Source organism: Phyllopteryx taeniolatus, chromosome 1 (genome assembly GCF_024500385.1).
Source record: "Phyllopteryx taeniolatus isolate TA_2022b chromosome 1, UOR_Ptae_1.2, whole genome shotgun sequence".
Taxonomy (NCBI): domain Eukaryota; kingdom Metazoa; phylum Chordata; class Actinopteri; order Syngnathiformes; family Syngnathidae; genus Phyllopteryx; species Phyllopteryx taeniolatus.
This window is the reverse complement of record NC_084502.1, coordinates 48,537,658-48,561,510: the sequence shown is the minus strand read 5'-3', so window position 1 is coordinate 48,561,510 and position 23,853 is coordinate 48,537,658. Positions and strand designations below refer to the sequence as shown.

At 40.8% G+C, this 23,853-nt stretch overlaps 1 protein-coding gene and 1 long non-coding RNA gene across 4 annotated transcripts in view; one reads left to right on the top strand and one right to left on the bottom strand.

Moving 5' to 3' along the window:
- creb3l1 (cAMP responsive element binding protein 3-like 1) overlaps positions 1-16,706 on the bottom strand; it is a 43,165-nt gene extending 26,459 nt beyond the window's left edge. The window contains exons 1-3 of one of the 3 annotated variants that reach the window (XM_061799998.1): positions 16,341-16,706; positions 5,728-5,860; positions 1,565-1,651 (exon numbers count right to left, since the gene is read on the bottom strand). In XM_061799998.1, coding sequence (XP_061655982.1) covers positions 1,565-1,651; positions 5,728-5,860; positions 16,341-16,448 — 328 coding nt within the window. In that variant the 5' untranslated portion in view covers positions 16,449-16,706. The remainder of the gene's footprint in view (positions 1-1,564; positions 1,652-5,727; positions 5,861-16,340) is intronic. The other 2 variants (XM_061799981.1, XM_061799988.1) reach the window with 2 other exon arrangements.
- Positions 16,598-20,101, top strand: LOC133490240 (uncharacterized). Its single transcript, XR_009792138.1, has 3 exons — positions 16,598-16,735; positions 19,231-19,357; positions 19,853-20,101. It is a non-coding gene; the product is annotated as an uncharacterized LOC133490240 (long non-coding RNA).
- Positions 20,102-23,853: the final 3,752 nt, after the last annotated feature.

The following is a 23,853-nucleotide window of genomic DNA, read 5'->3' as shown; positions in this document are numbered from 1 at the left end:
CATGTTCAATAGATACTAGCTGTGTGCTGATCGATTGGTAAATAAAGTGAATAAAAAAAGAAATACAGCACAAGACTGATTCTTGAGAAGACTACACTGACTAAAACAGACTGTAATGAACAGGAAGCCCAGCGCACGGCCGTGTAACTATTTGCGTGATCGCTCACAAAGCTAGCTGCTAATGCTAACAAAGACAAGCATACGTGACGTCAAGCCGTGGGATTCCCACAATGCAATGTGGAATTTTTTTTTTAGTTGCAATAATTAATATCCTTATTGTTACGTTAAATGTCGTTGTCATTTCTGTTTATGTTAACAGTGGTTCTTGAAATGTATATCTTATTTAGCTGCCACATTTATTGTTGATTTAGGTCGTACTGTTTTTTTTTTGTTTGTTTGTTTTTAATGAAACTATTACTTTAGGTTGTGTGTGAAACAATGACCTCAAGGTCAGTGCTCCCTTCGAAGGCAATGCATGGACATTGAAATTAAGTCATAACTTAATAATAATTAATAATTAATTAATGATTTCTCAACCGATTTTCACAAGGTTTACTTTTTCTTTTGTCAATGCCAAAGCATGTGCTATCCCCACAGAACATTGTTTTAAAAAAATAAAAATATATATACATATATATATATATACATATATATTTTTTTATTTTTATTTATTTATTTATTTTTTTAGGTTTTTTTTCTAATTATTTTGAGGAATAGTTCATAGGGTAGGCTCAGGCAAGTTTTGGGTATGCTTGAACCTCGCCACTATCTATGGGCACGAGCTGTGGGTCAGGACCGAAAGAACAAACGCGGATAGAAGTGGCCGGAATGAGTTTCCTGTGCAGGGCGTCCAGGCTCTCCCTAAGAGAGGGTGAGAAGTTCGATCATCCGGGACAGGCTTGTTTGCAGAGCGTCGCGTGCCGCCTGTTCGCGGAGTCATTCTTTGGCAATGTTCAAAGCAAACCACGCGTGCAGCATTTAAATCCAAGCAGTTTCTCTCTCTAAATATGCAAGTTTTTTTTATTTTTTTTCCGTGTGAATTTGACAAAACATTTTTGTCAGAGGACATAATCTAATGAGGATTTAATTGGATTAAGGGTGTGTGTGTGTGTGTGTGAGAGAGAGAGAGAGAGAGAGAGAGAGAGAGAGAGAGCGAGCGTGAGCGAAAGAGAGAGAGAGAGAGAGAGCGAGACGGGTTCTCCTGGCTTCCGCTAAGCCGCACTCAAAACCATATGCTTGTCATAGTGCAGTGTGTGTATGTGTGAGTGCACGATAGGTGGGCAGGGCTTACTTAGCAGTGGGAAAACTGCACAGACAGAAGGATACCCAGGATAAACGGAGAACAGAGGAGCATACAGACAGTCGGACAGAGATGCAAAACCGGACCAGGAGGAGAGGAGGAGGAAGAAGAACCTGTACCTCTTGCTCACATATCGTGTGATAAAGTGTGTGTGCACAAAATGACAGGACTACATCAGCCAGTGCCTCAGTAATTTTCTTTCTATTCGTCATGAGATGAAGAGGTTGACAAAATCGAGTCAGATATGAAGACGCAGTCACCCACCAGAGTCTTGGTCCATCTTGACTGACAGGGCGGGGCTCTGGGGGGCGGAGTCTTCACTCAAAGAGTAGCTGTGTTCTACTTGGATGTCTGTGAAGCCATAAATTGAAGCAGGTCATTAGTCCATTTGAGTTGCTGACAAAATACATTTACACGCACAGTTGAAACCAGATGTTTACATACATTATAAAAAAAGACACAAACCTTCTTTTTTTACTCACTGTCTGACATGAAATCAGACTAAACCTTTCTTGATTTATGTCACTTAGGATTACCAAAACTATTCCTATTTGATAAATGCCAGAAGAATCAGAGGGGGATTTTTTTTTTTTTTAGACAGTTTTTCATTAATTTCTAAGAAGAAATTTACATATAGAGCGGCTGAAATAAGTATTTAACGTCACCATTTCTCTCACTAAATATATTTCCAAAGGTGCTATTGACATAAAATTTTCACCAGATGTTGGGAACAACCCAAGTAATCCATACATACAAAGAAAGTAGAACAAATAAGATCAGAAATTAAGATGTGTGTAAGAATGTGAAATGACACAAGGGAAAAGTATTGAACAAATGAAGAAAGGGAGGTGCAAAAAGGCATGGAAAGCCAAGACACCTAAAATCTATCAAATCAAACAGCAGTCCAGCCCCTTGGCAGTGCAAATGAATATCAGATGGTTCAGTCCTAATTGATGGCCTAAAAAAAGGTCCTATTGCCAAAGTGTGAGTCAAGACACATCTTATGATGGGTAAGAGCAAAGAGCTGTCTCAACACCATCTCAAAGTAATTGTTGCAAAACATAACAACGGCATTGGTTACAGGCACATATATAAGCTTCTGACTGTTCCATTGAGCATGGTTGGAGCCATAATATGTAAGTGGAAAGCCAATCAGACGACAATAAATTTGCCTCGATCACTTGCTCCTCGCAAGATTTATGACAGAGGAGTGCAAAGAATAATCAGAAGAGTTGTCCAAGAGCCAAGTACCAAATGTGGAGATCTTCAAAAAGACCTGGAATTTGCAGGTACTGTTGTCAAAAGGAAAACAGTGAGTAATGCTCTCCGCCACCATGGCCTGTATGCACGCTCACCACGTAAGACCCCATTGCTGAAAGAAAAGAATGTCAAAGCTTTTTTCAAGTTTGCTGAAAAACATTTGGACAAGCCAGTCAAATACTGGGAGAATATTGTCTGGTCGGATGAGAGCAAAATTTAACTGTTTGGATGCTATAATGCACCCCACTTTTGGACGAGAAATGGCACTGCACATCACCCTAAAAACGCCATACCAACAGTGAAGTTCGGAGGAGGGAACATGATGGTGTGGGGCTGCTTTTCAGCAAATGGTACTGGTAAACTTCACATTATTGAAGAAAGGATGAATGAGCAAAGACATTCTTGCCAAAAATCTGCTGCCATCTATGAGGATGATAAAAATGAAACGAGGGTGGACATTTTATCAGGATAATGATCCAAACATACTGCCAAGGAAACTCTCAATTCGTTTCAAAGAAAAAATAAATAAAACTGCTGGAATGGCCCAGCCAATCACCTGACTTGAATCTAATCAAAAATCTATGGAAAGAACTGAAAGTCAAGGTCCATAAAAGAAGTCCACGGAACCTTCAAGATTTGAAGACTGCTTGTGTGGAGGAATGGGCCAAAATCACACCAGAGCAATGCATGTGACTAGTTTCTCCATACAGGAGGCGTCTTGAAGCTGTCATTGCAAACAAAGGCTTTTGTACAAAGTATTAAATAAATACCAGTTCAATACTTTTTTTTGTCATTTCACATTATTACATATAACTTAAGGGCACGGTGGACGACTGGTTAAAGCGTCAGCCTCACAGTTCTGAGGACCCGGGTTCAATCCCCGGCCCCGCCTGTGTGGAGTTTGCATGTTCTCCCCGTGCCTGCGTGGGTTTTCTCCGGGCACTCCGGTTTCCTCCCACATCCCAAAAACATGCATTAATTGGAGACTCTAAATTGCCCGTAGGTGTGAATGTGAGTGGGGATGGTTGTTTGTTTGTATGTGCCCTGCGATTGGCTGGCAACCAGTTCAGGGTGTACCCCGCTTCCTGCCCGATGACAGCTGGGATAGGCTCCAGCACACCCTGGTGAGGAGAAGCGGCTCAGAAAATGGGTGGATGGACATATAACTTAATTTCTGAGCTCATTTGTTATACTTTCTGTGTATGTATAGATTACTTGGGTTGTTCCCAACATCTGGTGAAATTTTCATGTTAACACCACCTTTGGAAATATATTTAGTGAGAAAAACGGTGACGTGTTGAATACTTATTTAAGCCGCTGTATTTCATTCGCATTTGGTGCCATTGCCTTTGACACAAGTCAAACGTTAGTTGGCAAGAATTTTGGCCCATTCCTCCTGACAGAACTGGTGTAACGGAACCAAGTTTGTAGGCCACCTTTATTCGCACATGCCTATTCAGGTATGCCCATAAATTTTCAGTAGGCAGGGCTGTGTGATGGCAAGTCCAAAACACTGACTTTGTTACCCTTAAGCCACTGTGTAACCAGTTTGGCATGATGCTTCGGGGCCATTGCCCATTTGGAAGACCCATTTGCACCAAAACTTTAACTTTCTGGCTGTTGTCTTGAGATGTTGCTTCAGTATTTTCACATAATATTCTTCTTTCATAATGCCATACGTTTTGTGACGCGCACCATTCCCTCCTGTAACAAATCAACCCCCAACATGAGGCTGCCACTCCCATATTTCAAAGTTGAGATGGTTTTCTCAGGCTTGCAAACTTCCCTCTTCTTCCTCCAAACATAACAATGCTCATTATGGCCAAACAGTTCATTTTTTGTCTTGTCAGACCACAGGACGTCTCCAAAAATGAAGGTCTTTGGCCCTTTATGCATTTGAACTGTAATCTGTCTTTTTTGGTCTTTTTGGGGGGAGTAATGGCTTCTTTCTGGCACAGTGGCCTTTCAGCCCATGTCGGTACAGTACTCATTTCACTGTGGATAATGACACACTCTTACCAGCTTCAGCCAGCATCTTCACAAGGTTTTGCTTTTGCTCTTGGGTTGATATGCACATTTTGGACCCTAATCTCTGGGACAGTGAACCGGTCTTCTTCCTGAGTAGTATGATGGTTGGACATTCCCATGGTGTTTATTCATGCATATCACTGTTCGAACAAATAAACGTGGCACCTTCAGGCATCTGGAAATAGCACCCAACGATGAACCAGACTTGTTCAAGTCTACAATTCTCTTCCTGATAGCTTGGCTGATTTCTTTTGATGTTACACAAAAAAGCAGGGGTTCAGATGTGCTTTGAGTTTCTAACTAAAATCTTCAAAACAAAACAGAAGCATCCAAAGAAATGGCATCACCAAAATTCCTGCCAAGCTTGTGGAAGGATATCCAAAACGTTTGACAACGTTTGATAGTGTTAAACAATTCAAAGGGAATGGTACCAAATATTAATGAAAATAATATAAACTTCTCTCATTTAGCAAATACAAATAATTTTGGTAATCCTAATTGACCTAAAACAGGAAAAGTTTAGTCTGATTTCATGTCAGACAGTGAGAAAAAAAGTGTGGTTATAACTGTACTTTACTTTGTATTATTTGTTATTAAAATGTAAAAGGGGCATTGTGTTTTAGCTTAAAAAGTAATGCAGCCCAGGAAAAAAAAGCCATTTGACAATTTGCAGTGGCTACTTGGTTGACACTTTCACCTGTTCAAAGTCCAGATTTTTGGAATCCGAAGTTAATACACACTTATGAATTTTGGAATTTGACCTCTCTAAGTGAGCAAAGAGGTAGACTGTAAACTTTTTTCGGGGGGAAACACGATACAGTTGGTCTCCATGCCGAGTTGGCTTCGAAATGTAGCCCGGTTGAGGGTTTGGGGTTTATTTCTGTGCAGATGTTGGCTCATAGGTCAAGCAACTGGCCAATTTACAGGAATCCTAGGAAATGAAAAGGCAATTTAAAAATGTTATTGGGGCTGCAGAGTGTTTCTTGGATTTGACCAACTTGAAAGGACATCTTCAAGCCACAACTGGAAACAAGCGAGAGGTCTTTGAAAGCATCAGTCATACTGTGGAGGAAGACGTTTGCCCTTTATGCAGTACAGGAGTATTAAATAAGTGTGATGATAAAGATGATGATAGTGACCTGGGCTGCTGTCGAGATCCATGTGGAGGAAAGAATGTCTGTCGGACAGCAGGGGGCGCTCTAACAGGTGGTCTTCAAAGAAACTGCTGAATAATTCACTGCTGAAGTCGTCCATCTGGTCACCTGAGAAAGGCTGCAAGACAAAAAAAGATACAAATGGATTCAAGAAGGTGGGACAGCTACTCTACAGGCGCTCTGATGCTGAGTGAAGGGAAACATTATGAAAACATCATTTTATGGGGGATGAATTGGTCTTTCTTCAGCATCAGAGGCTGAATTTGTTTTCACATTTTTTTAATTTTTTTTTTATTTATGTACTAAAAATAACTCAAAGGGGAATTCAACTTACACTCTATGTATATACTGTATTTTTGTTGCACATCACACAGAGAACAAGTGCACACACGCAGGCCTGAAAAAAAGAGATGTCAGAGTGAAAGGGGAGTGCACAGTGCTGCACCTCGAGCTCGGTTTGTGGGGTCAGTGTCTTGCTCAAGAGAACCTCAACAGCAGTCAGGAGCAGACTAGCCAACAACTAGTTGTCGTCATATTTCATTTATTGTCCACAGCGGGACTTGAACTGTGGCCCTCCAGTTCCTAAATCCAAGTCCTAACAGAAGAACAACTGCCTAATGTCACTGTTAGGCAGACATATATGTCCAAATATAGTCAATTTCCTATTTTTTCTCAAATGGATGCTATCAGTCCCCCTGTGAGTCTATTATTTTTATGTCTTAATTGTTTTTAAATTACTGACCAATTTGAAGTGTTGAAAAAGGGCTACTCCCTTTGAGAATGCAATGTCAACTGTTGAACAAACATGCTCTCTTTTTTTGTTTTCCTGAAAAGTGATGGTTTTGGAGTTGCGAGGATTCCATAAAACATATCCTCTTTGCAAAGTGATCAAAATAAGCACCTACTCTATGTTGCTTTTAGTGCATGAATGGATTTTATGGCATTTAGACAAGTTAAACAGTCTGTAATGACCCAACTGTCACCTCCACTGTGCTGATGTCATTACATCCAACACATGTGCATCATGAACTCAGATGAGTCACCCAGCTGAGACATTCTGGAAGCCTGGGACAGTGCGGTGCTTGGACTTCACGGACATCCAGAGAGGTTTTGATTCAAATGAGGCAGCAAGACTGATTTTCACAGTTTTACTCCAGGAAACAAGTGTGAGCTCATTTACAAAAATAGCATGAACTGTTGCTGCACGTTAAATCACTTCACAAGCGTAAATTAAAAAACTCACATGGATTATTGTTATTGCAAAATAAACTATGGTCTCATTGTGCTCAAATGGCTTGCGAGTAACCACAAAGCAGCTGTGCAGGTTCATTCCATGCTCTCCATCCATCCATAAATAACAATTGCTATACAACAAAAGTAACTGACTAAACTGTGTATAGCACTGTATAACATCCTAAAATGTGGTTCTAACCTGAAAATGCCATCATGCATTATGTTAGCTTGTCTTTGTGGCTGAACATGTCTCCGTTGAAGGTCTGGGACTCATGCACTAGTATTACAAAATTACATGAAGCACAAACACGACTAATATTATGAAACTAAATAAAGAAATACTGCCTTTGCTCCATTAGGAGGCAAGGGACCTCAAAAACAACAGGGCGAAATGTGGATTAAATAGAGCTCATCATCCTTTCCGGCTACCTTGAACCACAGACTGGAATAGAATAGTAACATGGATGCTGTGTTGGAAAAGGGAATGAGCAGACTTTATTCCTTGAGGAAGCTCAGATCCTTCAATGTGTGCGGCAAGACGTTGGAGATGTTCTACCAGTCTGTGGAAGCAAGTGTAATCTATTTTGCAGTTGTCTGCTGGGGGAGCATCATCAGTGCCGGCGACACCGGACAGATTAATACATTTTTTAAGAAGGTCGGTGACACCACTGGGCTGAAGATGTTTGAGTCGGTGAGGGATCAGAAATCACTGCAAATCATACATATTTCAATATTATATTTCCCACTTTGCACTAATTGTAAAATATTACTGTCACAGGTGGAATGGTGGATGACGGGTTAGCAGATCTGCCTCACAGTTCAGAGGCATTGGGTTCAAACCTGAGCCTTTCTGTGTGGAATTTGCGGTTTGCGAGTCCGTTGCTATGTTCTGACACATTACATCACATTAACATTTCTTAAATTCATTGTTCTCATTTAGTGATGACAGTGAGAAATTGACTATGAGGCTTGACTGGAACAAATCCCAACTGAGCTAAAATGATATTAGAATACAGTATTTATGCTATGAGTGTGTGCTTATTTGTTTGTGTGCTACATCTGCTCGTCATTAGAAGCAGGTATTCTTCCAAATTTAGTGAGAATGCATCCATTTCAAAAAATTTTAAAAATTCCTGTTTGCAATGAGCAAAACTGAAATTCAAAGAAGAGGAAACAAATCCAGCATTTGGACCACTCTCTGGCATGAAGTCATACAAATCTTGACCTCAGCATATCCTGCTCTTTGGTTTAGTAAGAATCTCTAAAGGATTAACTCCAAAAGCGTTTTTTGCCTTTTCACTGTACCAGTGATGGCAAAGAAAAACTTGATGGTGACTGAAGAACCAGGAAGGAAACTTATTGTGACGTCATGATGAGTAGTAATGTCTCCTTTTCTGTTCGTCTTGTACACCTCGGACCGTACAATTCTGGATTATGCCATCCGCAGAAGTACTCATATGACTCTGCAGCGTTGGGGTATATTAAGAATGGACAGGAGAACACAGAGAGCTGGTGGACAACTTTATGGACTCTAGTCTTCAATGCTAGTAAAACTTGCCCTAGCTACTTGATTCTTTGTCCACATGCATGATTTAGGAGAATTAGGACCACCACTCAGCTCATTACCATCATGTGGGAGTACTTTTAAATGGTGCTGCAGTAAAAATATTTTGCAGTACACTTGAACAATGGCCTTGAAGAACAAACATGGACAGTGCGCACGAAAAGGAAATAAGCAGACCTCGATCTCCTGAGGAGGCTTAGATCACCTCTCATGCATGGAGATGGTTGAGTCAGTGAGGGAGAAGAGATCACTGTGCAACCCGCTCTCCATCACCAATAATCCTTGACATCCTCCCCATGACTCTCTACAGCAGCAGAGAGGTCTTTCTCCGAAAGACTCATTCCGCTCCTCTCCCATAAACAACATTTCGGCTTAGCTTTCATACGTTTCACTATTCATTTACACGGTATAAGAAATCTACTCTGTGAGTGAGGGGAAATCTTCCTAAAACAAATAGAGGATACAGAATAATACGTATATGTACCTAGCTATTTATCTATCCATTGAAAGTGGTAAACACGTTGGTCATAGCGGCCCAGTACAATATGGCTAAACTGACTATGTTGAGGAAAAACTGGAATGTGGAACATGTTTAATCTTTATATAAAGCTGATAACTGATTTATTCATCTTTCTAATTTTACTGCTCATCGTCATTCTGTCATTGTATGAGAAGTGACTCATGTTGAAGCCTTGACAGAGTTCTAAACTCTAAATGCTCAAGTCGTGGTCACATCTCTCCAATATGTCTTTGCCTTGTCATATACTGTAGCAGGCCCCAGTCTGTTTTGCACAACAGTCCAAAGTGATCATTATAATATTTGGAAGTTTCCAAAATGCCTCAGTGATCCAATGTGATTATTTGTATGCTTCTTGTGGTTATGAAAACCACAAGAAGCATACAAATACAAATAGAGGTTAGTTCTAACATTAGGACAGACACTTGTGAGAATGACTGTCATCATAGTGGACCTTTCATTTGTTTCATATAGTGCCCAATGTTGGGAAATGCTATTATGCTACTATTACAACTCGCAAGCTTGTGTGTCATCAGCAAGGAAGAAACAGAGCAGCTCGGAAGAGTTGATAGATTTAAGGAGTAATTATGAATGCACAGAGTACTGTTATGCCTCTCATTAACAGTACTTGGTCTCAATCCATATATCGCACCTCTATTGCGCCAACTGTCACGCCAACACTAGTTTGCATTAACCTGTTCATGACAACCAATTTGAAAAATATGCACCTTGCAGGTAACAAGAGTAGCCTTCTGCACTTATATATAATAACACAAAGGCCACCTAGAGTAAACAGTTGCAAAGCAAACGGCACCTTTGGTTCAAAAGATCATCAGTTCATGTGAATGTGCAATCAAAAGTGGGGTACAAACACAAACTGATTTTTAAATGTTAAAAATGCGAGTAAAAGCGGCACTTTCTATCTTACCCCTCTTAGTGTGTGGTGTACTCAAACACTGGACCCATAACCAAATCTCCTCCCCCAAACCAGATGTCTGTTATAGTACCAATACTGACCTGTGAGAGGCACCACTGTGCCACAAGGCATCTATTTCAGACTGCCAGAAACTTCCAAGAAGAAAGACTTTGTAGTACTATTCGTAGTAGTAGTAGTAGAAGATGAACTGGAAGAATCTATGCTAACTGTTAGCTTCTCTGGTGACTTTGGCGCTGGCCAACTCTTCTCCTTGTCCTCACCGTGCAATTGGAGATGCGCTCAGTGAAGTGAAAATTTTCTGGCAGAAAGTCGGTCTAAACCTAGGCCTGCAGAGACCACGTCTAAATCCGGCGCAGTAGGGACTAACGCGATTTTGTTGAATTTGAGCGGGGCACAGGAGGACAGATTCTGAGGTCCACAGACATGTGTGGTGGATGTCAGATGTATTTCATTCCTAAATACATGAAATGAACAGCAGGCTTCAAACCCTCGGAATCATTGGTAAATGGTAAATGGACTGCACTTATCTAGCGCTTTTATCTACACCGTCACTGTGCCCAAAGCGCTTTACAAAGCCTCACATTCACCACACACAATCATACACCAATGGGCGACTGCTGCCATGCAAGGCACTGCCAGGCCCACTGGGAGCAAATTAGGGTTCAGTGTCTTGCCCAAGGACACTTTGACATGCGGACAGTTGTAGCTGGGATTCAAACCAGTTACCCTTCGGTCACTGGACGACCCGTTCTACTAACTGAGACACCGCCAGGAATGAGAAGAGCTGCCCACAGCGGCGCAGACCTCCCTCTTTTAAAGACTCCCGACTTTAATGACAAATGCATCTTAAACTACAACCACTCACCACTACTTTTGAAATACAGGGTTACATATTTCTAAATGATTCTATTAAAGTTTTAAAAATCTTTTTTGTTAACACCATAATTTGACACACGGTGACCGCTATTTTCTTTTTTTTTTTGCGTGTACAATGCATTTTGTGATTGATGACGTAATAGGGTTGCTGTTTGTCACATTGCTGCCCTCTCTTATAATAGTTGAATGTTTAAATCTGTGCACTTACAAACAGTCATCCATTGCAATAAAGTTAAAAAAAAAAAAAACACAAAAAAACACATTGCTGCCCTATGCCAAGCTAAAGGCTGCCGCAACACTGCACAGAAGCTTTCTGGGTTTTAAGCGAGCCGTGCCGCCGCACCACCCCAAGCCATATAAATAGTATATAAAGCTTCAAATATTGTGTTTTACATTACTTAATTCATAATGTCAGGGTTCGTGCTGCCCGTTTGCCACCTTGCCAATGGCTAATTGAAACAGGATGTAGAAAAGCGAATATTGCCCACGTTCGCAGCAAATCATAATTGCCTGCGTCAAAAGTCATAAGCCCTTCCTGATAAAAGGTAAAGTGACTGCGTGACCCTTCCTCGATGTTCCTCAGCAACTCCGTACACCAGTTGACTAACATGCATGTTAGATAGACACACTATAGGCTTTAATTATTTGTGCTGGGTTCACTAACAACAACACAGTTTATACTAACGTATCAAGTCACAGGTTCTTATATTTGTTTAGACACTAAAAAAAGAATCCCACCGCACCAGTCATCAGTAGCACTGCCTTGCTCATTTTCCCACATCCTGTACTGCCCTTTTCTGTCCTCTCTTATCTTGTTCTCTTGGTTATTGCATGTCCTCACTGGGTGGGTCAATGATGATTTTGGAGCCACATTTTAATTTTTTTTAATATATTTTTGTATTCATTCAAATTTGGCAGGCATGTTAACAACACTGTTCTCTATGGTGTGGCAAATTTATAAGACATTTTATTTTCACTTTACAGGGTGTTTAAGATACATCTGATAATCGGACCGTTGCTGACTTTGATCGGAAGGGGGAATCAGGCTCAATTTAGGCCTGATTTTAAGCATATGTGTAATGTCTAATGTGTAACATCACGTTTGGGCTCTTTAATTGTAAGTCTCGCCCATTTGATGGTCTTGGTTGCTTATAACAATGATATTTTAATCGTCTAAAATAAAACTGCAATTGTGCCATGGAGTTAAAAGACGAAGGCACTGCTCCCTACTGTATTTGGTTTTATGTGGCTACAGCGGTTTGGCTGCATTTAGCATCACTCGAGTTAATGTGGAGACGAAAGTCAACTATAGTTCTCAGGAAAACAGGATACACAAGACTGCATTTTCTTTCTTTCTCTCCCTCTAGCTCTCTCTGTCTTTCTCTCTCTCACACACACACACACACACACACACACACATGCACAAGCGCACATGCCTGCTCGCATTCCTTCTGGCAGCTGTGTGGCCAATCAGCAGTGAGCATGCAAATAAGAAGGGTGTGTCTTCCTACAGCTGGAGTGCAGGGTTTGAATGGGGAGTTTGAGCAAAAAAACATTTAAATAAAAAAAATAAAAAATAATACATTCAAATCACAATAGAAAACAGTACAATATAAAGCACGGGTATCAAACTCATTTTTGTCAGGGCCACATTGTAGTTATGGTTCCCCTCAAAGGGCCGTTCGGACTGAAACAATATAAATGTCTTATAGCCTCCCCATATTACATATTACATATATACAACAAATGGATGAATAACTATTTTGAAATCAGAAGTCAGTGAAAATTGTTTGTTCAACTATTGTTCAATGTTTTTTTTCAATAGGGGTTTGCTGACAAAAAAGAAATTCAATTGCTCAACATTTTCTACACCGCGTATCATAATCAGAGTCACAGAGAGCTGCAGCCTATCCCAGCTGATTTCAGGCAAAAGGTGGACTACACCCTGGACAGTTTGTCAGTCAATCACAGCGACAGAACAACTTTCACAGTCACATTCACGCTGTCTCTAAGTGGGGAAATGAACCCATGTTGCGTGCATCATCAGTGACTCAAACATAACATTCAACCATTAAAACAGACCAAAATAATTGTCCATGGATGCAGTAAAATGACTATTATTTAATTGAGAAACAATAATGTATTTTACATTTTTTCTGTTTTAAAAATGCATTAACCAGTATGGTTTATTAAACATTGCAGAAACATAAAAGATGATGAAGTAAATAATTGAAGGATGCAAAGTCAAGCATGCTCTGGCACACATGTACCTTGTCATTTTTGCTGAATCCCACATAATGCCACCCATTGGCTGGAATGCGCTTCTTGTCACATTGCTTCTAGACTTTTAGAACACAATAAGGAGGATAACATATTCAATTTATCATTTAGCTTTGCATTAAGAGTATGATTTAAGAGGAAGGAGACACTAGCGGGTGCTGCTGTTGTTTTTTGATGAAGGACAGTGGATGGTGGTAAGAGGTTTCTGTGGTAAAATGTATCCATACCTGTATATTCAGTGCATTGAATACTCTACATTGTCTCTTTCTGTGAATGTGAGTGTGAATGGTTACCCATCCTCTGACCGACTGGTGATTGATTGGCCCCGCCCCACCCCCAGAACAAGACAACAACAAACAACAAGAACGACGGAGAATGAGGGTCTCCAGTATTTCTGTCTTTGTATGTGGTTGTTAAGGGGACACATTTTATTTGAGAGAAGACTCAAATAAAAACACCCACTGCATTAAATTGGAGACTACAGTGCCAAGGAAAAGTTTTTGGCCCCCTTCTCAAATTCTTACATTTTTGTGGTTTCCCCACTTCAGTGTTTACGATAATCATAATAATGTAAATATCACAGAAAGATAACCCAAGCAAACATATAATGCAGTTTTTACATTGTGATTTTACTTATTAAGGGAGAAAAAAATTCAAAGCTACCTGGCCTTGTGTGGCCTCCCTTGTTAAATCATGAATTAACTGGCTAATCGTTTTTTTTTTGGATCATTTTCACTCACCACACCCAAGCCTGATTACCTCCAGACCTTTTCAATCAAGAAATCAATTAAATAGTACCTGTTTGACAAAACGAAGTCAGCCAAAAGATGTCAAAAAGCTGCAACAAAATGCCACGGTTCAAAGAAATTCAAGAATAGATGACAACGTAATTGACATCTATCAGTCTGGAAAGGGTTACAAAGCCATTTCTAAAGCTTTAAGATTCCAGTGAACCACGATGAAAGCCATTATCCTCAAATGGAGAAAACATGCAACAGTGGTGAACCATCCCAGGAGTGGCCAGCCGACAAAGATTAGCCCAAAGACATGGCGATGCTTCTTCCAGGAGGTCACAAAGGAAAGTACAGGCCTCCCTTGCCTCAGCTAAGGTCAGGGTTCATGACTCAACAATGAGGAAGAGACTGGGCAAAAATGGCATCCATGGAGGAGTTCAAAGGTGAAAACCACTGCTGACTAAAAAGAACATAAGGTCTTGTCTTACTTTTGTCTTTTAAAAAATGAAGGATTTGGAGTGGTCTAGCCAAAGTCTGGACTTGAATCCAATTGAAATGCTGTGGCATGACCTTAAAAATGCCGTTCATGCTTGAAAACCCTCCAGTGTTGCTGAATTAAAACAGTTATGCAAGGAAGAGTGCCATGCATCCATACTAAATACCGCTTATCCTGTTCAGGGTCGTTGGGCGCTGGAGCCCATCCTAGCTGACTTCGGGCGAAAGCCAGGCTACACCCTGAATTGGTCGCTAGTCAGTCGCAGGATATATATATATATATATATATATATATATATATATATATATATATATAGACACGGACGACCATTAGCGCTCACATTCACACCGTCACTGAGTGGGAACTGAACCCACGCTGCCCTTACCAAAGTCAGGCAAATGTACCACTACACGCATAGAAGAGTGGGCCAAAATATCTCCACAGAGATGTGAAAGACTCATTGCCAGTTATAGAAAATGCTTGATTTCAGTTGTTGCGGCTGAGGGTAGCCTAAACAGTTATTAGGTTAAGTGGGCCATTACCTTTTCACACAGGGCCAGGTAGCTTTGAATAGTTGAATTTTTTCCTTCAAAAATAAAATCACCTTTTAAAAAATGTATTTGTTTATTTGGGTTATCGCTATCTGATATTTACATTTGTTTTGTTTAATGATCTTAAACATGAAAGTGGGCAAACTATGCCAAAAATATATATGAATTTGAGAAGGGAGCCAATACTTTTTCATGGCACTCTATGTAGTACTACTAATAATAACACTAAAGCGTCCAGAACTAAGGCGCACGAACAGATTAAGCTAATGTTAGCATGTGTGTTTGTTCTTGTAATTTATCTGTGTATCCTCGAACGTGACAATGACAGGATGATGATAAATGTGCTTGTCTAATTAGTGACCCATAACTGGAACCCCTGCTGACCAGGTACTAGAAATAGTACTTGCTAGTTGTCTAAGGACATGTGTCTTTAACAAGTAGTGCAGTGTTGAGTCGAGTAGGTACAGTGAGATGGAAAAACGGAAAAAGAAAAACACTTTGAGTCAATCAAGGGTGAGCTTGTGGACAGAAAAGCAATCGTGTCATGGTATTGTAGGAAGATCATGTCACCGAGTATCTGAAGTGAGGTACACACATTCCAATAATCAGATTTTGACCCCCGTTTCCTTCTTCTGATCAAAGTCAGTTAAGGCTTGATTGTCGGATGTTTCGGAAAGATTAGCCTGAGCGATTATCCTGTGGTGTGGGGTGTGTGAAGAGTGATTTTTCCTCCCCAATCCACAGTTGAGGCTGACAATCGTAAATGTTAGACCTGTACAGTGTTTACCTTGTGTGTGTGGTCAACGCCACGTTCGGCCGAACCACAGATTCTGAGATGGTGAAGTGAAACAGAACTATAGCTAACTAGAAAGACTGCTGAAACTAGATATAAACAGTCGAGAACAAGCAACTGGTTGTGTTGAGAATTTGTGTAATGTGCCTCGCAAGTCCTTAACAACAATAAAAATGATGAGGAGAAAAGTTCCCCACTCCACTGTAGTTATCAGGTATGCAAACAGTAAGCCTACCTTCTTCTACATTCTCCTACTACACTACTCTTTCTTCTTCTTCTTATTTGTATTTTCCAGTCTGGATGCCCCGAGGCACGAATAATACAGAAGTGTCCACAGGCACACCAATAGGGCCAATTAATAAAAATACACATAAAAGGGTCAATTTGAGAAAGGCTAAGGTTAAACGTTTATTACTGCACTAGTATTGTACATCGGTTGAATTGACGCACGCGCACGGACACACGAGGTGAAAAGGTAATAGCACAGGATGTCAATCAGGATCTGTCACTCGAGGTCCGGGTCCGGGTGGAACATTCAGCAGAGGAGCGTTTGATGGCAGGCTCACTTAGTTCGCTCACAAGTGTTGCGTGTGTGTTTGTGTGTGTGTGTGACTCACCACATTGGTGAGGAAATCTCCGTCGTTGAGTTCCTCCAGGTCCAACAGGTTGGTGCCTCCGGGTGGGTAGAGTTTATCGGCCGTCAACGTGTCTAAAATAGACTCCATCGTTTTAGTGTACGACTGCGCACGTGCTGATTTAAAAAAAAAAGGAAAAAAAAGAAAAGAAAATAATAATTAAAAAAAAAAAACTAATTCATGAATTTTTTTCCCCTAACGTCTGTCATGTGTGCAGCCGCGATACCAGCAAGTCAGTCACTGGACTGCGATTGAGACGCTCGACGATGGCGACAATTCACATGTGTGCGGGCTCGGCCGTCGGCCTCCATCCAGCTGCGAGAGAGCCGAGTTCGGTCGTCTTCCTCCGACCGCAGCTCTGTCATTCTCACGCGCTGGTGAATATGCAGCGAAGCCCCGCCCACGCGTGGCGTCATGTGGTTCACGCACCCAAACAAAACCATACAATTCGTTCTTTCATTCAAGGAGAGATATTATGCATCGTTTCACAATTTCGAACAGTTCCCTGGTGTATTCATATCTGTGACATGCTTTCATCATGTACAGTAATACCCAAAGAAACAGAATTATTGTGTACTTTACACACCCTGTTTCTTGTCTTGCTGAAATTACCCTGTTTTAACAGGGGGGGCTTGTCTCATACAGTTGAGCCAGTGCGCACTGCTGGGCCAATGGCAAGTACAGCTTTTGTTACTATGATAATTCGGGGCCTCAGCCTCTGAGTCTAAAAAAAGCTAATGCAAACTGAGAAGCACACGTGAGACCAGAGAAAGACAGTATAGATACCTTTTTACTGCCTGGAGGCAGCACTTAAAAGCATCTTTATACTCCTGCGCTCGCACGGTCGACAACGCCCGCATTGCATCACGTGACGCGCACACGGCAAAAATTGTTGCCACGGAGATCATCTCTCGTGTTTGGTCCGCTTTAGTCACATGCTGTGATGACGTACTTAGCGTGCCCCTTGGTTCTACATACCATCTACGCCGCCTTCTTGATCGATTTTGCAGCATAATTAAACGCATCATCTGGTCATCTAGGTCCATTTGTTCGAGCAGACTCTGTTCCACGGTCGCCATTGTTGTTGCTTTGTTCCTTGTTACTGAAAGTAAAGTAAAAGCAGCTACTGGAAATGCCCTAAAAAATGGAGAGGAAACGCCACCCAGTGGCGTCCTAGCCAATACCAGCCGTAGCGACAGCCCCGATTTGGAGGTGAACTGCAGTACATTTTCAAAACTGTGCGCATGGGTTGTGCTCGAGTATAAAGGCAAACTATGCGCGGGACAGCCGCAGTAACGTCAGCGCAGTCGCCGCCCGCGCGAGTATAAAGAAGCCTTATCTTCAAGACTGTGTATTACACTTGTTGATTAGCGCACACATCAGAAAATGCAAATACCATCCTCCACCAATTGTTTTTGATACTAGATAGTCACTGCCATGAAAAAAGTATTTTCCACCATCCTCGTTTCAGATGTTTTTGCACAATTATTAAAGTTACATTTTTAGGATCATCAAGCCAATCTTAATATATCAGAAAGACAACCCAAGTAAATACGAAATGCAGTTTGTAAAAAAATGTATTAAGGGAGAAACCTATCAGGCCCTTTGTCAAAAGGGTGCTAAAACATGAGTTAGCTGTGACAAACCACAGTTATAAACTGTTTAATTTTAAAAGCCACACCCAGGCCTGATAACCACCAGATGTGTTGAATCAAGATATCACTTATAGATAGTACCTGTCAGACAATGTGAATTAGGCTACAACAGGGGTTCGGCAACTAAGTTTGGCCCGGGGCCAATTTTTTTCCTGACAATTCAATTGTGGGCCAAAATTACATGTTCATCAGGCAAACCCTGCTTTTCCTACTGAAAAAAAACTTTTTTTTTCTCATTTATACTATTTTATAGTGCACAAAAATTTTATTTAATGAACTCATTAATTTAAAAGAAATGAATTTGCTACAGGCTGTTATTACTGTGTTACTACTGCGACTCCTTTCAGTCATGAAACCGATAGTAACCTGGTGATAATAAGGCAGCTGTCTTTAATCACTTACACAGTCTTTTAAAGGTCCCGTATTATGGCTGTTTAGACCTCCATAGTGTGACTCTCTAACATGGACTGTCAATTTCATTAAAAAAAAAACTCCTTGGTGTTGTCATATGAGTGTCCAGAAAAGGCCCCTCTGACAGCTACTTCTGTTTGACCCAGTTTTGTGTCCTCTTTGTCCATATCTGGTTAAAACCGCCTCCATTCCTCTGATTGGTTGCCACCATGTAGAAGACCCACTTGTGAGAGCACACGTGTTTGTTATGTTGACAGCTGGCTCGGAGCGGAAAGGGAATGCGTAGCTCTTCGCTACTGACGTAGATAAGTTTGAGACCTGATTTAAGGCCTCTCGGCAGAAAAACGTCTGGAACTCAGGATTGTGTGGACGATTTTAATTTCACGTTTACTGAGGCACCATAGAGACAATAATGGATCCCAAATACAAGGAGAAAAAAAAGGTTTAGCCCCTATAAGACTTCACGGTTAAATAATAGCCATTTTAAATACATACAATACACTACTCTGAGCCTAATTAATGCATTACTCATTTAAATGACATTGAGGCCTGCTGTAATAATTTGGCTACCCATTAGTGACGCTGCCCATTCTTGCGTGACATCTTGATGCTGTTGTTTCTTTATGTTGGAATGGCGCGTGAGACATTAGCTCAACATCGCTAGCTAGCAAAATGTCACTGTTCAGGCGATGAAAAGAAAAGTTGATTTCAAATGTAAGAAGTACAATGAAGAGTGGGCAAAAAAGTATGTGTTCATCCTACCTGCATTAATAAACGCCAAGCCAACTTGTCTCATCTGCAACGAGGTTGCAGCCAGGTCGTGGGTCCATCGCGTCTGCTGGAGGTCTGCCGAGCTTTGTTATGCATGGGGGAATGGAAGCCGGCGCAAGGAGGACCTCTCGCCGGATCGATTGCAAAGCGACGGTCAGACAGGTGAGGTGCATTCGAAGTGACAATGATGTGTCCTCCAATTCCCATTAGTTGTCACCACAATTGTTTTATTGGGCAATTAACGTACATCCCTCATGTAAACAGTTACAGCCAGCACCGCCGCCGTTTTTTTAGACATTATTTCCACATTCAACACCACATTTCAGTCACATGGGCAAGTCAGCAAATCAGTGTATTTCTTGTGATGTCGTCACATGTCACATTGGTTATGTGGCCACTCAGGTACTTAAATACTGTAAAGGAAGTGAAGTGAGCGCTGTAGCAGCCTGGCTCAGTTTTTTCATCAAAGTAAAAAGAAATATATATATCCATCCCCTAAATGCCCAATGCGTTGTCGTCGCTTAGGGGCTTAACTGTAGGTAAAACTACGGGACTACGTTTGGGCAATCTACCACCACGCATTGGGCCATTGTTAAATATATTCTAGAAGTTATCATTTATTTGCTTAGCTTGCATTAGTATTATGGACGATTTTAGATGTCTCGCCTTCAAAAAGAAGACTCAGCATCATCCGATGGAAGGGCGCCTGGACCAAGGACGTGATCGGATGTGGTCGGGTCGTGACAGGTGTTGGTCCAATGTTTTGTGTTGTGTCTTATTGCTTAGAACACTATGCCTGGGAAAAACCCTCCTATTTTCAAATAAATGCAGGAGCGACGGGGGAGATTGTTTAGAGCGTGTTGAGAGGCTGTGATCTGAACAATCTCCCATACGCCCTCCTCATGAGAAAGAGAAACCAGCGTCTTCATTCCTTTTGTGTCTATTTTTTATAATGTTGGGTAAGATAAATCCAACAGCCATCTTGGGAAATTAGGGAAAATTCCTTCTTCATGGTAGTACAACAAAAAACACGGCCCTCATTCCCCGGAGGCCAAAGAACTTCTGCCTACGGCAGTGGGCGCTAAGAATCACCGGGTTAATTATGGCTGCTTACGGACAATGGACTTGGCTATGATAAACCAGAATACGGTTGCTCTTACAAACATTTTAAGTCAAACGAAAGGACAATCTTTAGAAGTAACAAGAAAGAAGCAAAAAAGACATAACGCACGAAATCTTATTTTTGGGACGCTCAACGTGCGAACACTAAAGGACGATTCTCAATTAGAAGAGCTTCAACATGAGCTAGAAGCCATCAAATGGGATCTAATTGGACTTGGTGAAATACGTCAGAAAGATGAAGCTATGTTGACTCTCTATAATGGCCATCTATTTTATTACAGAGGATCAGAAATCGGACACAATGGTGGAGTTGGTTTCATTATTAATAAAAGTATTGGCAATTACGTTACCAGCGTCAAAAGTGTTTCCAATAGAATCCCCACATGTACCATCTCTATGAGAAAGCGTTACTCACGTCAATTGATACAAATATACGCGCCGACCATCAGCCCCACCGACGATGAGGTGGAAGCATTTTACGAGGATTTCTCCCGTCTTTATAGTCAATCGAAGCACAAATTTCTAATAGTCATGGGTGACTAACACCAGGATTGGCCTTAACTCTGGCGAGAAATCAATTGGATCCTACGGAATGGGATCAAGAGACGAAAGAGGAGAACACTTGATAGAATTTGCTGAACAAGAAGGCTTATACTTTATCAATTCGTTCTTTAACAAGAAATGGAACAGAAAGTGGACATGGATAAGTCCCAAAGGTAAGAAGAATAATAAGAAGAATACATTAGATAACACGATCATCATAGACTACTTCCTGTCCAACGACAAAGGGGTATTTACGGATTGCACCACCCTAAAGAAATTTGACATTGGAAGTGACCACAGATTGGTTCGGGTCAAATCAAGTGCAAATCAACTGCCAACTTGAACGAAAGAAACTTCTAAAGAGCAAGCTTACCAAATTAAACTTAATTCAAGAAAGAAACGACGAGTTTCAATTACGTTTGGCTAATTGCTTTAAAGCTCTTCTAACGCTGGATGACACAGACCTGTCAACACACAACAACGAACTTGTAAACGGGATTGTTCAAACTGCACACAAAATAGCACCATCGACAAGAAAGACGACAACATCCAGAATATCTAAAGCTACTCTCGACTTAATGAAAAAGCGATGGGAAATGAAGAAAAGGGGCAGCATTATCAACAAAATTTAATATGTTGAGTTGTGCAAGACGATTCAGAAAAAAACATACGAGAAGAATTGAGAACTTAGAACTTAGAATGTTCAGCTTGTTCAGAAAACGCTTGAAGCTGGACATGGAATAAAAAATGTAAAACGTGCATTAATTCGCCACAAGAAAATAATTTTTGGTTTGAAGATGGAATGATATGTCACAGCCGCCAAGAAATCGTACAACGAGTTAAATTTTTTTATACAAGCCTATACAGTTACCCTCACCGAATGATAACTGGAAAGCTAGAAGCAGAGCCAGTTCCATGTATCCTGAATGAAGAGGTTGAAAATCCTATTAGTTCACTTAAGGCTGGGAAAGCTTGTGGTCTGGATGAAATTTCTATTGAAATGCTTAAAGCAGGAGGCAGCGAACTTAATAAGATCCTTGTAAAACTATTTAAACGCTGCTTGGACTTGCAAGAAGTACAGGCGACATGGAAAGACGCAGAAATCATTTACTACATAAATTAGGCGATAAAATGGACCTCAGAAATGATCGCCCAATAAGCCTGCTCTCAACGATTTATAAAGTCTTTGCAAAGATATTGGACAAACGAATTGGAATCAAACTCAGTGAAGGACAGCCGATAGAACAAGCAGGTTTTCGTAGCGGTTTTAATACTATGGACCACATACAGACAGTTCAACAAATAATCGAACGACACAAGTACGAAACGCCTCTGTGTGTAGCCTTCATCAACTATGAAAAAGCGTTTGACTCAGTCACCACCACTTCGATTCTCCAGGGGCAAGTAAATCAAGGGATAGAGCCGACCTATATCAACATTCTACAATCAATATACAACGATTCTTCAGGTTCAATACGAATTGATGATGAAAGAGTGCAAATAAATCTAGGTGGTCAGGCGACACACTGTCTCCGAAGCTATTTACAGCTTGCCTTGAAGAAATATTTAAAAAGCTCAATTGGGAAAAAGAAGGCCTAAAAATTAACGCCGCTTATTTGAGCCATCTTCGTTTTGCAGACGACATCATGTTATTCTCCTACGATGCTGCACAACTACAGCGTCGTAATCAGGAATTTGAGTAAGAAAGCTGTCGCTCAGGTCTGAAAATGAGCAAAAGCAGAACTAAGGTCATGTTCAATCGTTACTGTCCACAAAAAGAACTTGTAACAATGGATGCAAATAGAAGCACTGAAGTTGAACGCTGCGCAAAGCTTGCCTGGCAGGCTTATGGAAGTCAAGAACCATCTTCCCATTTGCTTGAAAATAAAAGTTTTCGATCAATGTATTTTACCAGTCCTCACTTACGGTAGTGGCACTTGGACAAGGAATGCCAAAGTTATGCAAAGACTGCGTGTAACCCAAAGGAAGATGGAACGCCAAATGTTGAAAATAAGCATTCGCGACAAGAAAAGATGTAGTTGGATAAGACAGCAGATGCGACTTACCGACATCATTCAAAAAATAAAAAGTCTGAAATGGAAATGGGCTGGCCATGTTGCCCGAAGAGCTGACAAAAGGTGGACGACAGAAACTATCAATTGGATGCCACTGGACACGAAGTGACCACAGCGAAGACCTAAAAGTAGATGGATAGAAATCATTAAACACACCGGAATACACTGGCAACAAATTGCAAAATGTCGTAGTCGTTGGAAACGTGAAGAAGAGGCCTTCATCCTGCAGTGGATAGATAATGGCAGCTGAAGACTTCATGACCACAGCCTGTAATCATTTAGACCCGAGATTGCAGTTTTCTTGGGGACTGGGATGAACAAATGAAAATAGTAAGTCTGGCGTGTCATGTCAAATTTCAAACGGGCCACTTGTAAAATAGGTCCGTTTTATTATTTCAGATGAAGTTTGGGAAAACTACAATTAAATATGTTTTTGCGTCAGAGGAAGTTGATGCTGGAATACCGAGCATGCCGAGCGGTATTGTGTAACTAGGTTCTAAGAATGACTTATTAATTGTTGAAATTAGATGTTAATTATTCGCTAGTAGTAGTAATAGACATTATGTGTGTTCATCCACCCCGTTTGATAGATTATTGTTAACTAACTGTTGGGTTATTTATTCAACCACCATAACGGAGTTTCACATTGTTGTTAATGAGATTGCTCATTGTCACTAACTTGTGCTATCTAGAGGCGAATATCTGACATTATTTCTAGAAGTAATGCTTATCTTCATCAAAACCATGATGTCTTTGTTTCATATGATTGACATACTATGTCTATACTATGTATTAAAATACTCATTCAACTCAACCTGCCAAAGTGGCTTGTGGGAGAGGAAATGTTAACCACCACTACTGAAACCTACCCACAAATGGCTAATTGGCGGGTGTTAACGTAAAGATATGAAAAGGACC